This window comes from Leptidea sinapis, chromosome 28 (genome assembly GCF_905404315.1).
Source record: "Leptidea sinapis chromosome 28, ilLepSina1.1, whole genome shotgun sequence".
NCBI classification, from domain to species: Eukaryota; Metazoa; Arthropoda; class Insecta; order Lepidoptera; family Pieridae; genus Leptidea; species Leptidea sinapis.
The window spans coordinates 9358505-9373310 of NC_066292.1; the positions used below are offsets into that span (position 1 = coordinate 9358505).

Below are 14806 nucleotides of genomic sequence, written 5' to 3' on the forward strand. Positions count from 1 at the left end.
CATGTTTTGTTTTGAAAGAATTATGAATTTTGTTATACAAGATATTATTGGGGATTAATCTGATAAGTTTGAGATAAAAACTAAAGTTACGGCCGCTTCAGTTAATCTGCATTACATCATATCTAAATTATAAAATAAGTTTAACAAAAATGGCCGTAGCAATGGTAAGCGCCCTGAAGGTATTTGAACCTATTGGCTTGGCACGGGGAAGAAGAACGCATAAAAAATATCCACGTGCCTCAATAATCTACTGGGAGCCGCAGCGTTGGCAGCCATTTCGGTTTTTTTATGAAAATAAGGGACGAGACGAACAGGAGGTTAAGCTGATGGTAATTGCCCTACCCATTACAGTGCCGCTCAGGATTCTTGAAAAACCCAAAAATTCAGAGCAACACTACAATAGCGTCACCTTGAGACATAAAATGTTAAGTCTCATTTGCCCAGTAATTTCACTAGCCCCGGCGCCCTTCAGACTGAAACACAGTAATGTTTACACATTACTGCTACACGGCAGAAAAAGGCGCCGTACCCATAATCTAGCCGGCTTCCTGGGAAATTCTTGGGGAATTCTCCATTTCTCCCACTGGTGCACTTTCGGTCAACGGATCAGCTCAGCTATCCACTATAACGCAGAAATGCTACCAGTTTTCTTTGTATACTTGCTTAAAGAGATAGTTTTTAATGTGGTTATAAACACTGTTTCGTTTTAAATGAGAATTGGGGAATATACACCTAAGCCGACCTTTTCTAAAAAGCTTTCCAGCAAGATATGACAATAACAGAATTAAAAAATAGCTTCAAACAACATGGTTAGTCCAAACATTATCAACAAAAGCATTAAGATATAAAATTAAAACCATTTTCCCATTGAAGTAACAATAAAAGAATATTTCATCCAAGTAATATTACAGCTTTTCATTACATTTCTCCCGGTGGATTCTGCAATTCTCGACAATCCTCTAATCCCTTATTACAAGTGAGTAAGGTATACAATCCCGCATATCTAGCAGTCATCCGCCAGGCTTACACTGAAGTGGCCTCGATTGTATTTTTATTTTTATGATCCTGTATTAAATTCATGAAAAGACATCTTAAAACCGTCATTATAATAATTGTTTATTATTTGCTTGAGTTGCTCAGCAGTATCTTGTTTCAATTCAGCCAAGCTTAGACGTATTGGAGTGCTATATAATTTCATATTATTATATCATAATATTTAATATCGGCAATACAACGTTTGCTGGGTCAGCTAGTAATATATGTTTTCCTACGCACGCGCCAATACAAAAGTTTCATATTAAATGTCAGCAATTGGATTTGATTTCAATGAGTGGCTTTACCGTGATGAATATAATATATCAGAAGCAAAGAAAATAAAATTTCAATTTTTGTTTTTTTTTCATTATATCTGCGATAATTATTTTTGTATAAAAATGCTATAACAGTGTAATAATAAATTCCTTAGGGATATTTACTACTTTTTCTATCTCGTTGAAATACCACTATTTATTAATATCTACACGTTTGTTTTGAATGGACAAAGGCCTATTCCAATTTTTTCAATTTTGGGATCTCATATTTTGTAGATACCAACCACCAATTCATTACAGTTTTGTTCCATTTCATGGCAGCCCTATATTATGTGTTGATTTGTTCTTACGAATTGTATAAGTGACGTTAATAATTTTGGTTTTAATTCTGATAATTGTGTTCTGTATTTAATCTGATAATTTTAAGTTTAGAATACTTCTTTCCATTTATCTGGCTTGGCAACCTTCTAGTTTTTTGTTATGTGCTTTAATGAAAGCCTACGTTTGACAACCATTGGTTAATGTTAAGATGCGATTCCACCAGTGTGCTGAACTGTGTGGCACTGTACTGCACAGTGTATGGCACAGATGTTCACACTGGTCGACTCACTCGGGCAAACAATAACAAATTGACTCGAACATTTCTAAAATGTTCGCGCACATCTGTATATTATTGTGCGTGCACACATGCATTTAGTTGACTCTCGTCGACGCGTACAAGCTTGTTGTTTGCGAACTCAGTCTTGCTTCCGCCACCGAAGCGAAAAACTTTATTCGTACGCGCACATTATTTAACTGAGTTAAATATGGATTGGACGAATGATAAAATTATTAAATTTATTCAAGCAATTGAAACTTATCCTCTTTTATGGGACCAGTCACAATGATTATAAAAATAGAAACAAAAAACACGACGCCACTCAAGTGTTAGCTCAAAGTTTCAATTGTGACTGACTGCTCGACAGAGGTAATGAGAAAATGGAAGATTATTTTGGCTCAATATCGGCGAGAAAAAAAGAAAATAGTGGATTCAAAATCTTCAGGTTCTGGTATTTCAGACATATAAGAAAAATTGTTTGGTTATGCATACTTGAATTTCTTTCATGGAAGGGACGTACCGAACGCCAGTGTGAACTCACAGGACGAAATAAATGAACAGGTACGTTTAATTTTTTTATTTTCAAACCTCTTCTTTAATTTTTTAGGTACCTGTTCTTTTTATGCTAGTGTTGCCATGGCAACATCCCAATGTCAGTTTGGAAATAATGTGCAAATTCTTCTCGTATGTCTTTCGCATCGCCACATGGTCTTCTTCCGACATGTCTTAAAGGTAGTAAGTTTGCTATGGGTGCATCGCACCGCCAACTTCCATCGATAGTGCTATGGGTAATTTGGTTCTCAGTATCAAAACTGCCAAGAGAAGTATAAAGTTGTGAAGACGACTTTTGTGTCATCAAAAAATTATGCAAGTAACAACATGTCAGTGTTATTAATTGTGCCTTTTCTGGAGATAACAGAATAGGTTTTATAAGTACGCGAAACACAGCGGACAAAATCCCAAATACATTTTCCACAACACGTCTTGCTCTGCTCAACCGATAATTAAATATTCTTTCTTTTGATCTTTTATCATTCATCATTCATATCATCCGGGATATGGTTTCATTAAATTTACATCTAAAGCCACAATGACATGTGGAATTGGTTTGTTCCTTCCGGGTAGCAGCGCATAAGGTTGAGGCAAATTTAATTTTCCTTGCTGAAGATTAGCATAGAAACCAGTATTTTTGAAGACACCACCATCCGATATTCTTCCTTTACAACCGACATCTACGTATGTAAATTTATAATTTGCATCAACCAGTGATAAAAGTACAATGCTAAAATCACCTTTGTAATTGAAAAAGTCACTTCCAGTATTATTTGGAGCTTGAATAACAACACGTTTGCCATCCATAGCCCCAATGCAATGAGGGAAATTCCATAGATGGTCAAATTGATGCTCTATCATCATCCATTCTTCTGAAGTGTTAGATATCTGAAAAAAGAAATATAATTATTTCGGCGAGTAAAAGATATACAGATACACACAGTAAATGAAGACCAAGAATCTCCCCAGGAAAGTCCAGTCGAAAAGTTTAAGGTTTCGAAGAACTCTCAGAAATGTCGTGCTGTCGATGAAGACCCAAGAATCGTCCATTCTTTGTCCATTACGGATAACGTAAACAAGCTGGAAGCAAAAAAGCATGATGATGACGACATTTTTGCTGCAGCCGTCGCAGTGAAATAAAGGAAAATTAAGGATGAGCGAACGAAGATTTTAGTGCAAAGAGATATTGATAATTTAATGTATGACGCTATTATTGGTACTGGAAAATATACTATGACTCCAATGCTTTCACCGTATTCAGATTCGTCGAATTCTCAGAGCCAAGGAACGACTAAAGTCGGAAAACTTGAAAGTTTTCATGTCCGCGATAAGGATTACTCGGAACTTTTATGCCAGAATGACAGCGAAATATTAACTTGGCGTGATATGTAAAGCAATAAAAGTAACTAAAATTATATGTGATTTTATTTTCTTACCTTAATATTTTCTTTCAACACGCTTATCGACGCTTTACAGGTCTCAGGTACAATCCGAGCAATAAGTTCTTTTGAAACTTTAAATAAATACATTAAACTTGCAAATGAATCTCCAGTAGCAAGATATCTTAAGGTAATTGAAAGCCTTATTGAAACAGGAACACATTTTCTGTAGTTGGTATCTTGCTTAGCAATAAGAGGATTAACCGCATTAACCAGCAACTCAAAATTTTCGCACGATATACGAGTGAATATTTTTAAATCCACTCAGTGGATCTATTTTTATTTCTTCTACGAATCTGTTCGTTTCTTCATTTCGTCGCTGTAGGAAAGGCCTCTCCCATCAACGCGGTTTCTGACTTCGCTTCTTTTTAAGCAGACCACATAATAAAACACAAGTTGCAGCACAGAGCACTACGTTTTCTCGCCCGTCCATATTAACAACTGAAGACAAAAAACTCTTCTCAGTGAACATGTTCGTGCACAAGTGTGCCACACTGTGCGTTTACAAAAAATACGCACAGTCTTGCCGGTGGAGCCAGAAGCTAAACGCGATACAAGCTTAGTACGTGCAATGCTGGAGTTTTGCACAAAATGTTTGTAAACAAATGTGCTGCACACTATTCTCGTGGAATCGTACCATTATGAGAACACAAGTGGGTATGGACATCAAAAGTAAAATATGATATATTTTTCCAGTTCTTCTTCAAAGCACTCCTCATTCATGTATCAATTTCTTTCGAGGTTTGGTTACTAGGAAAATTAACTTAACAACGCAAGTATATTCTTGGACAAACGCAACGCAATGACAATAAGAAAACCTGAACCATTTACCGATAATGGTTCAGGTTTGCTTATTCAGTGTTCCAGTGCATGCTCATATCTGAATTATCCCTACAAGTTGTTTTTTATTTTTCTCCACATTATAAAATCTGTTTTATATTTTTCTGGAGTTTCGACTTTGTTGTAGAAGATAAATTCATAATGATTATCTATGTTTTCTCCATATATCCATGCACTTCATTTAGAACTATAACGATCCATTTTTATTTATCTTGGGCTAAACAAATTCTTGTAGATTACTATTCGTTCTCAGTGAGTTTATGTTATATGCAGCAATGTTGTTTTGAATATAATTCGTAAAATCTGGTGCGTTTGGACGATATTGATGTTATTTTTGTTAGAACCTTATATGTAGTCTTTTTGCTCCTTGGTGAATAGACGGATTAATCTAGTTTTATTTTTGTGTGTTGGTTGTTTGTGTAAGATTAGTTTTGCTTTCCGGCTATCGGTGATGTTAGTTTAGTTATGATAGTTTAGCTTAGTTTTTGAATTTGAAATTGACTTGAATTTATAATAACAACAAATATTAACTTGTTTTTGAAGTGTGAACCTCTTTAGCGGCGTTGAGCACTTTGCTTGGGATTGGTATAAAATGTTAAACTCGCGTCAGGACAGATCGAAAATTCGTTAGTCGTTGAAATTATGGATGAAAGTTGATTTTTCTGAGGGATAAACTTTTTAATGTAAAATAATTGTTATAGTTCAATGACGTTATATATATAGAACGTCATTGTAATATTTCGAAAGTGTTAAATTTTTTATGTAATATAAATTGTTTTTGTGTACGATAGCGAAATCAATGAATATTGTATCTAACGATCTTAATGCTAGTACTTTTATACTGATTAAAAAACGAATTCATGCGAAATTATTCCCTTACCATTCCAATATTCAAAAATGCACAAGGTTAATAATCACGTTGTCACTTCTGCCGGCACTCCCGGTGTGCAACTCGTATTATTTTTTCGTAGCTGTATTTCATATTTTTAACACCTTTATAGCCCAACTGTTTAGACATCATCACAAGACATGACAACATTATAGACATATCTTCAATTCCTTTAATATAGATGTTTCGGTTTCTCAGATTCTTAGGTTTTAAAAGGTTATTAAGGAATGAATTAAAGAAGGTTATATTGACCAAGTCTTTTCTAGATATGTTATAAGTTATACTATATATTGCTTAGTAAGAGTTTAAAGCAGTCAACGAGCTAGACAAACGAGCACCACCAATGTACTTATACTTTAGATATAAAATAAACTTCAAATTCCACTTCTGAGGTCAAGAAACCCATTTTTAACCGTTACAAAACTTAAACAATAAAGAGCGTCGTGAAAGTAAAACAGCTAGAAATATTGCTGAGCTTGTAAAATATTTTGTTTGCGGAATTGTAGTTCATAGTATTTATTTCTTTATGCTTGGAATAAAATTGGTGATATTTTATGTACTACTGTCGTTGCAATAGTTTTGAAAGTAATACCTACTAATATTATAAATGTGAATGAAAGCTTGTTTGTCACGCTTTCACGCCGGAGCTACTGAACCGATTTTGACGAAATTTGGTACAGCGATAGACAATCCAACCGCGGGATTTGTGAAAAAATTTAATTCACGTCGATGAGCTATAACTATACCAATAGTAGGTTTAGTTTGCAATAGCAATCTTCCTTGAAATAAGATTCATATAATATGTTGGGAACGGGAGCGGAAACGGGAACCGGAACTGGAATAGGACATGAGATAATCTTCAACTTTGCTTATTATTTTTAAAAACCCTTTATCTGTGCGGACGAAGTCACGGACATCTGCTAGTTTAATATAAATTTGTGATCATAAGTTGAACAGAGAGTTCAAACATAAATTTAAATTCAAATATTTTTATTCAAAATAGGATGTGACATCACTTATAGAAATTCAAAATACTACCACCCATTTCAAAATTAATGTCTCAGACCTGAGAAGAATGGGCGCCACAAACTCAGCGGGCTTTTTTTTTTCATCGAATAAATATATTTAAAAAGTAATATTGTACAATTAAACTTATTATTTAATAGCCTGAGGGCGGTCACTCCATTCCCAATCTGTGGTATCATTAAGAAAGTCATTTATGTTGTAGTAACCTTTACCACACAAACGTTTTTTAACAATTCTTTTGATTAACGTAATACTTTTGTTTTGAAAATTTTCTGGGATCTTGTTGTAAAAGCATATACATCGCCGCACAAAAGACTTCCTAACTCGACTTAGCCGAGTAGTAGGCATCATCAGTTTATGTCTGTTCCTGGTGTTAACATTATGGTTATGACAGTGTCTGGCAAATTCACTTATGTGCCTTTGAATAAAAATGATGGAAATGTTGAAATTGCTCATTTCTTGCGGGGCAGTAATTGTTGTCTATAAATAATATGTACATAGTACATACATCATTACATTGCTAAGTATGAATGACATCTGCGAAGATAAATCCTTTTATGTTCATGCGTGGACTGTGAGTCTAAGGGGCCCTAATCCGACGTATACAGATTAGGGGTCTTATTAAAAAACTTATGGCTGTTTTAATAATAATAATATTAACACACTTTTTACACTAATTATCTTGCCCCAAGTTAAGCATATATAGCCTGTGTTATGGGTTACAAGACAATGATATATTTAATACGATATACTTACTTAAACATACATAAATTCATATAAACATACATAAATACATTTAAACATCCATGACTCGGAAACAAACATCCATGTTCATCCATTAATCAGAACCAATTTTTGATATTGTGTAGACTGGAACGTTAGAGTGAGGTTGATGGGTAGGTACTCACAGGAAAGTAAGAGAATATATATATATATATATATATAGAGGTAAATAAAAGAAGTTTACATGACTGTATGAAGGGCACTCAACGCGAGTTTTAATGACTTATTTTGTACAGTTACATACACTACTTTATCTACCCACATATCATAAGCCTCTATGATGCATTCATGAACCCCATAGTATGACCAAAGAGGATGTAAATACTACGTAATAAGAGGCGGGGCATAAGCAAAAATTGAAAACAAAAAAAAGCCGTTAAAGACGTAAGAGATACAAGTTATAAATATATGTAATTTTTTTTAAATATATGTGAAGGTTAATTGAGAATACGCTGTCATGGGTTCTTTGCTGTTATATCGGCAATAAAATATAATAAAAACCAGAAAGTAATATTTTTGTACGTAAGTATGTATCCATATACTCCGTGGTATTTTACACTATTTCAAAATTTTAGCAGCTTAACTATTACGTTATATGAGATACAGCCCAATCACAGACAGACGGAAGGAAGGACTGCGGACCCAATATAAATCTTCTATATGCCGGGAGATGTTATTTCGTTATGCGTCTTCATCTCTATTTATCATAGTGTGTGCGGAAGTCCTGTTTTTTTTTTTAATGAAAATAAGGAGAATAAGACGAGCAGGACGTTCAGCTGATGGTAATTGATACGCCCATTACAATGCAGTGCCACTCAGGATTCCTGAAAAACCCAAAAATTATGAGCGGCACTAAAATTGCGCTCGTCACCTTGCTTCACGGCAGGCGCCGTTGTGGTACCCATAATCTAGCCTTGCTAGCTTCCTGTGCAAAAGAGCCTCACACTGTTTTAACTTATCCCCACTACCCAATTTTAGCTTCACACCATGTGCCAATTCTCGATTTTGTTTCCAATTCATGAATTATATATATATATTATACAATTTAATATATCGATATGTTGAATCGTGCGTGTGGTCGGTCGCTCGGTCAGCGTCGGACTGAACGCACTAATTTATCGCCATAACGCGTCAGCGGACCGATGTACGTCGGACCGACGAACTCGAACGACGCTTCTCGTCGGCTCGACATATCTCTATGTGCGTAGCAATTCATTAGATATATATAGATAGCTACGCTCGACCGACGACAGCCTGACCGTCGGTCGAACACTAAATGCATCCTTAGACTCCGCATTCAATCACTGCTTAGTTATTGTTTTTTTTTAATGTTATATTTAACTTAGAAAGAGCGATCATTAGCAAAATTTTCATGAAAAATTCTGTTATATTACAAAAAGTACAGAACCGATCGGAATATTACTTACATTATAAGATGCTACATGTTTCAGAGAAGGTTTTATTATATAATATATTAGTGATTACGTCTTATCCACAACCTATATTACTTCCTATATACTTAGAAATACCAACAAATTCCCAATACAAAATTTAGTCTTAATATATATGGCTAAACAACGTTTGCCGGATCAGCACTTGTGTAATATAGTATATACTTTTATCTCAAAATATATATTTCAAATATTTAACCAACATCAATACCACAGGATATCAAATATTTTAGATACTAAATAAAACTGGTTGCTTTAGAGCGCTGTGTGATTTGATAATATGACGAGCCAGTTGTTTCACTTTGATACAAACTCAATCTAACCGCTTCAGGGCATCGCAAACGCCTTCAATAATCTAAGGTTAAGTCTGAAAACGGGTAACTACATTGCCCCCTTTTATACCTAGCGTATTATTATACAACTCAGCCTACCACGAGGAATAAGGAATGTTTAGTTTTATTCACTTAATTTATTGTACTGATCAACTCATAAGAAAAGTTTAGTTATATTAACTTTTATTCTAGTGATCTGTAAGCAACTTCTATAATAAGATCTTTAATGAAAGTCTTATCTAAAGGTATCCTACTAATAAAAAAATTATCGAGGTAGGCGTTACTTTGCGGAAATCCATAATTATCCAAATGTTTTGATAAACAATTCGACAGATGAATGCAGAGTCTCGCATCAGTCTCAAGCCAGAGTTTGGCGAGTCAACATCTTCTGAGGATGCCTCGTGTAGAGGCGAAACACGCGTCGAATTGTTTGAAGACAAATATTGGCGGAATTAACACTCAAGAAAACTCAAAACATTTGGAAATCCTACTAATATTATGAATGCGAAAGTTTGAAAGAATGTATGGATGGCTGTTTTGTCAGCTGAAAAATAGTCCACAGTTGTTCGATTTAAATTTGGTTATATATTTATTTGGTATGGGTTATAGTATAAACCACCTTTACCACAAATAGCATCTGTCAGTGCACTACAGAAAACCCAAGGTGCTTTTCAAAGGGTTGGTTGAGAACCTCTCGTACAGCATGTTATCGTATGAATGTATGTATGTAATGTATGCATGAGGAAGTGTGCAGGCTCCTGTTTACACTAGCCGTTCCCGCCCGCTTCGCTGGCCGAATTTTAAAAGGAAATAAATTAAATTTTATTCATCTTCTTACAAATGCAATAAAATAGAAGAAGCCATAAAACATCTAGGATAAATTATCACGCCAAGTGCCACCGTGTGGCGGAAGCCATGTCTAATCTTTCCTGTTGAAATTAACTCGCACCACACGAAACACAATTCCGTGACCGAATAACAGTAATAAAAACGGTTGAGGAGAGATATTATGAAATCGGTATTGCTTATTGCTACCAAACAGTAAAACACAGTGCGGATTTCTGGAATTTTCTTCCACGTACTACAAAGCTAAAACTTTCTTAAAGGCTGGGTTTGCTCCTGTGATTCCTGGTGTTGCAAGAGAATGTGGATAACGTTGATCACTTAACACCAGGTTCGTACGCTTGGTTGTCCTCCTATTTCATAAAAAAAAATATATAATAAATGCTACTGCATATATTATATATTATTATTTTGTATTATTATTATATGTATTAGTACGTCACGGTATCTACTGCATCAGCTTTAAATTTTCCAGCAAAACTTTACTGCCCTTGTACTTTTGTGATACTTTGAAAGTCATAAGTACCACACACCATCGGTGTGTAAGCATGGCACATGACATTACATCTTAAGTGACGGGCTTATACTGATGTGGTTGAGGTCATGTTGCACTGCGATATGCCTTACCATCTTTTTATTACGATATTATTATTTTTTAACATTCATATGAAAACCCAGCAAATTTGTTATCACAGTTTGATTGCAGGAACGAGTCTCTTTCAATATAGATATTTTATTAATAAGCCTTAATTTAATATGCTTAGTATATTATTTTACCTTTTTTACTATCACCATTTAGTGCTAAGATGTATATAAGTAATAATAGGTAGGTAATAATAATCTAGTTCTCTCACTTACTCTCATAACACAAAAAGTTTTGAGTCCAGACAAAGTCGAATACATTTATATTCAAGTACTTAAGTATAAATGCTACTGATATTGATTCTTTTTTTGTGTTGCAGAAAAGATCTATTCGGACTTTTTATGATATGAGACCAAGAGAGTCGCTTAGATCTAAATTTAAAGATTTAAGAATTATGACTGTTTCTTACCAATGTATATGAATTATTGTATGTTAATTATTAAATAGACCATGTTCATAAAACTGCAGAAGATATACCAAAAACATGATATTTATACCAAAAAAAAACTTTTAATAGCTTCAAGGCTAAGAAAACTCGACAGGTCATTTATCTTCAATTGCGTTATATCTTATAATAAGCTTCCTGAAAACATAATGGAAAAGTCCCTCAACAAGTTCAGAGCCTTTATAGAAAAATCTTATTACAATTTAAAGGATTTTAATTATAAGAAAGCTTGGGTATGAATTGCCCTAAAGGATTTGAGCTTTTAATTACTCTTAATAAAAATATAGTAATAGTAATTATAAATTATAATCAAAATGCTCAAATTTAAAGGTATTTTGTGAGTATTGCATAATATGTATTTTTTTTATATTTGGTTGGATTCTCGTGACAGGCTTCGTCATGCTCTCTTAAATGTCTCTAGTTGTGGCGGCGACGTGGGACGGGTCGTTCCCTTCCCTAAAATATGGTTTAGGGAGGCGATTGCGTCATACTCGTGAACGGGCGCTACTTGTGGTGGCAGTATGATTCTGTTAGCTGAAACTCTGCTTCATGTTTTTAAGATTAAAGTTATTATATTTTTTACAATTGCTTATAAAATGCTCACAAAACACCTTTAATTATTTACGGTGTGTGTGGATTGTTGCTTAATCTTACTGTACTCAATAACTCTAGTTTTTACGTTTTAATTTACATTTCCTTTTTTGACTTCCTCGTTTTAGGCATTAATATCCGGACGACCGAGCCTTGCTCGGATTTTTAAGAATGTACAAAACTTGAACAAAAAAAAAAAACTAATAGGACTTCTGGATTCGAACCGGGGTCGTCTGCTTTTCGCCAATATACGTCTTGTGTATATTGGCGAAATTTACCTTTGTATTCTAATGTTTTTGTACCTGTCTCTCATTAAAACACGGATAAAACTACTTTTTTTTAAATTGAAACCTATCTAGATCGATTTATCGCCCTCGAAATCCCCTGTACACAAAATTTTATGAAAATCGTTGGAGCCGTTTCGCAGATTCAGATTATATATATATATTCAATCAAAAAAAATCAATTCTTGTGTAGATATATATACAAGAATTGCTCCTTTAAAGATATAAGATTTTTAAGTATTTGATGTTTGTGTATTTTTGTTGTGTCACTTTGCTCATTATTTTGAAGTGGACATTATTTGTCAAAGGCTGAAGCTGTAGATGTTGATTTAAAAGAGCATCAATGAGTTTCTTGGCACTTCTGACGACCTGTATAGCCGAGTGGTTAGCGATCCTACCTACTAAGCTAGAGGTCCCGGGTTCGAATCCCGGTAGGTGCAAGCATTTATATGATGAACATGGATGTTTGTTTCCGAGTCATGGATGTTGAAATGTATTTATGTATGTTTATATGAATTTATGTATGTTTAAGTAAATATAATATATCATTGTCTTGTAACCCATAACACAGACTATATATGCTTAACTTGGGGCAAGATAATTTGTGTAAAAAGTGTCAATATTAAAAAAAAATATATTACTGTTACTGTTAAGTTGAGCTTTAATGAGAAGACTCATTAAAGCTCAACTTATTGCGAATGGCGGTAAATGTAAAAAGAAAAGAAAATTTGACATTCATAAGTGTCATTTCCTTGACCTACTTGAATAAAGTGATTTTGATTTGATGAACACTCTCACTGATTAGATTCAATAAAATCATATGATACAAGTAGAACTATTTTAATTAATACAATTTAGATAAAAGTAAAAATAATTAAAAAGACTTATAATTACAATCAACAAAAGCTGAATAATATAAAAAATAAACTGTAAAAATAGTACTGATAATGGAATAAAATAATAAAATATCAAACACTTTATTGAGCAAATTTTGCGTGCGAGAGATAGGAATATCTTTAACGGAGATACATCAAGATAGAAAAGTTAAGCGAATAGCTCCTCCGTATTTTGAATATTTAACTTGCTAACCACGAGTTAACGCACACAATGAAAAATCAAAATCAGATATACCCGACTATATTGTAAGTTTATGCTAAAACCTAACACATAACCACACATAAAACACCCACGGTGTTATTACGAAAAAAATAATTAAAACATGGCTAAGACACGTGTCTCGTTAAACAATGATTTAACTATAACAATTTCAGTGACCTAACAATATAGACGCCTAAAATAGAGTTTATCTTTTTCGAATACAAAACAGTGTCAAGCGTGTGTTTAACTAAAACGTCGTTAAGCACAACATAAACTGTAGTGTACAGGAACAATTGAAGGAACGGAACGCAATTTCTGTCAGCTGTCATCTATTTGTGATAATTAATTCCAAATCTTCCATAAGAATATGATAGCTATCCTTAAGACACACCTTAGACAAGAATTGACTCATGTTTAAATATAGGCAATGTCTAAAGATAGTTGAACGCTAAACAACAGAAAGACTTGTAATATAATTTTTTTTTTTAAAATTGTTCAAAGCACGTTTAACATTTTTGTAATAACACAGTTTTTATCTATCCTTATTTTTAATTTTACTATCTCGTATTCAAACTCTAAACATCAGACCCTTTGAGCATGATGAACTCAACTGAAAGAAAAGTTTTAAATGGACAAACTTGTGACGAAAAGAGGGACGACAAAATAATATTAAATATGTTGCCGGTTGAGCCGAAGGGCTATAACGGGTACCTCTATTATAAAAGTAAGCAACTTCCTTCATAACATTATCAAATCCCACGGAGTCTTTACATAATTTTGACTACCCAAAATGTGCCCCTAATTCACACAAAATATACAAAGTAAACGAAAGCCCCCATAAAAATAAACGGCCAAGTTAATCTATGGGTATCCGGAATGACTATGTTGGATCTTTGCAAAAGGTTTTTCCCTTTAAGTATTCCGTTTTTGGTGTCTTATTAGATCTCGAGCTGGTTGATAATTTGAAGCTCTTGTTCGAGCATTTGTGTGTGCACATTTGAAAATGCAATACTATTGGAACCCTACCTTACCTTACCTTTTCTTTTCAGATACAATAATACTTACCTCATTTGTGGTTTAATTTTATCAGCTTCAAGTTCAATAAAAATCTCTTTTTAAATAATCAATCTTACAAGTAATATAGATGAAGGATTTTTTTCTCTTGGAAGTGCCGGTAACAATTTCTTATCATATTATTTATATAGAGAAAGCTTTCAGATTCCTTCGAGTTACGTGTCTATAGTTCGTTAACCGATTGATCTTTGCACATTCATAAGGTGCATAATACTATTAGAACTTTTATATATTTTGTTGAAGAGAAATTGGTAGAAAATTCCTACACTGCCATAATTTACTATTTACAAAAGTGAGATAGAAGTATAAGACAACTACTGCGTGAATTGTCGGCGTTCCAAAACAGTGTGAAGGGCTCGATAGGTGCCTTACTCAATTCCGATTCTGCATTAATCACGGACATTATTCCGAAGATTGAGATGACTGGGATCATCGGCAAATTAACCATCACAACACCATGCAAAAACTAAAAATTAAATAGTTTGCTAACCACCAGCTGAATGCGTGGCTTTCTTCAACAAACCGTTTTTTTAAATATTTTCTTATGCGTTCCGAAGTGATAGCAAATGGTTAAAGGAATAAAAAATTGACAAAGCTATCATATTCTT

General features: G+C 33.9%; 1 protein-coding gene across 1 annotated transcript in view; it reads left to right on the top strand.

Annotated features, from left to right (window-relative positions):
* Positions 1 to 2401: 2401 nt before the first annotated feature.
* LOC126973010 (uncharacterized) overlaps positions 2402 to 14806 on the top strand; it is a 158009-nt gene continuing 145604 nt past the window's right edge. Inside the window, exon 1 of the mRNA XM_050820135.1 lies at positions 2402 to 2469. Within this exon, the coding sequence (XP_050676092.1) occupies positions 2462 to 2469 (8 nt within the window). The 5' untranslated portion in view covers positions 2402 to 2461. The remainder of the gene's footprint in view (positions 2470 to 14806) is intronic.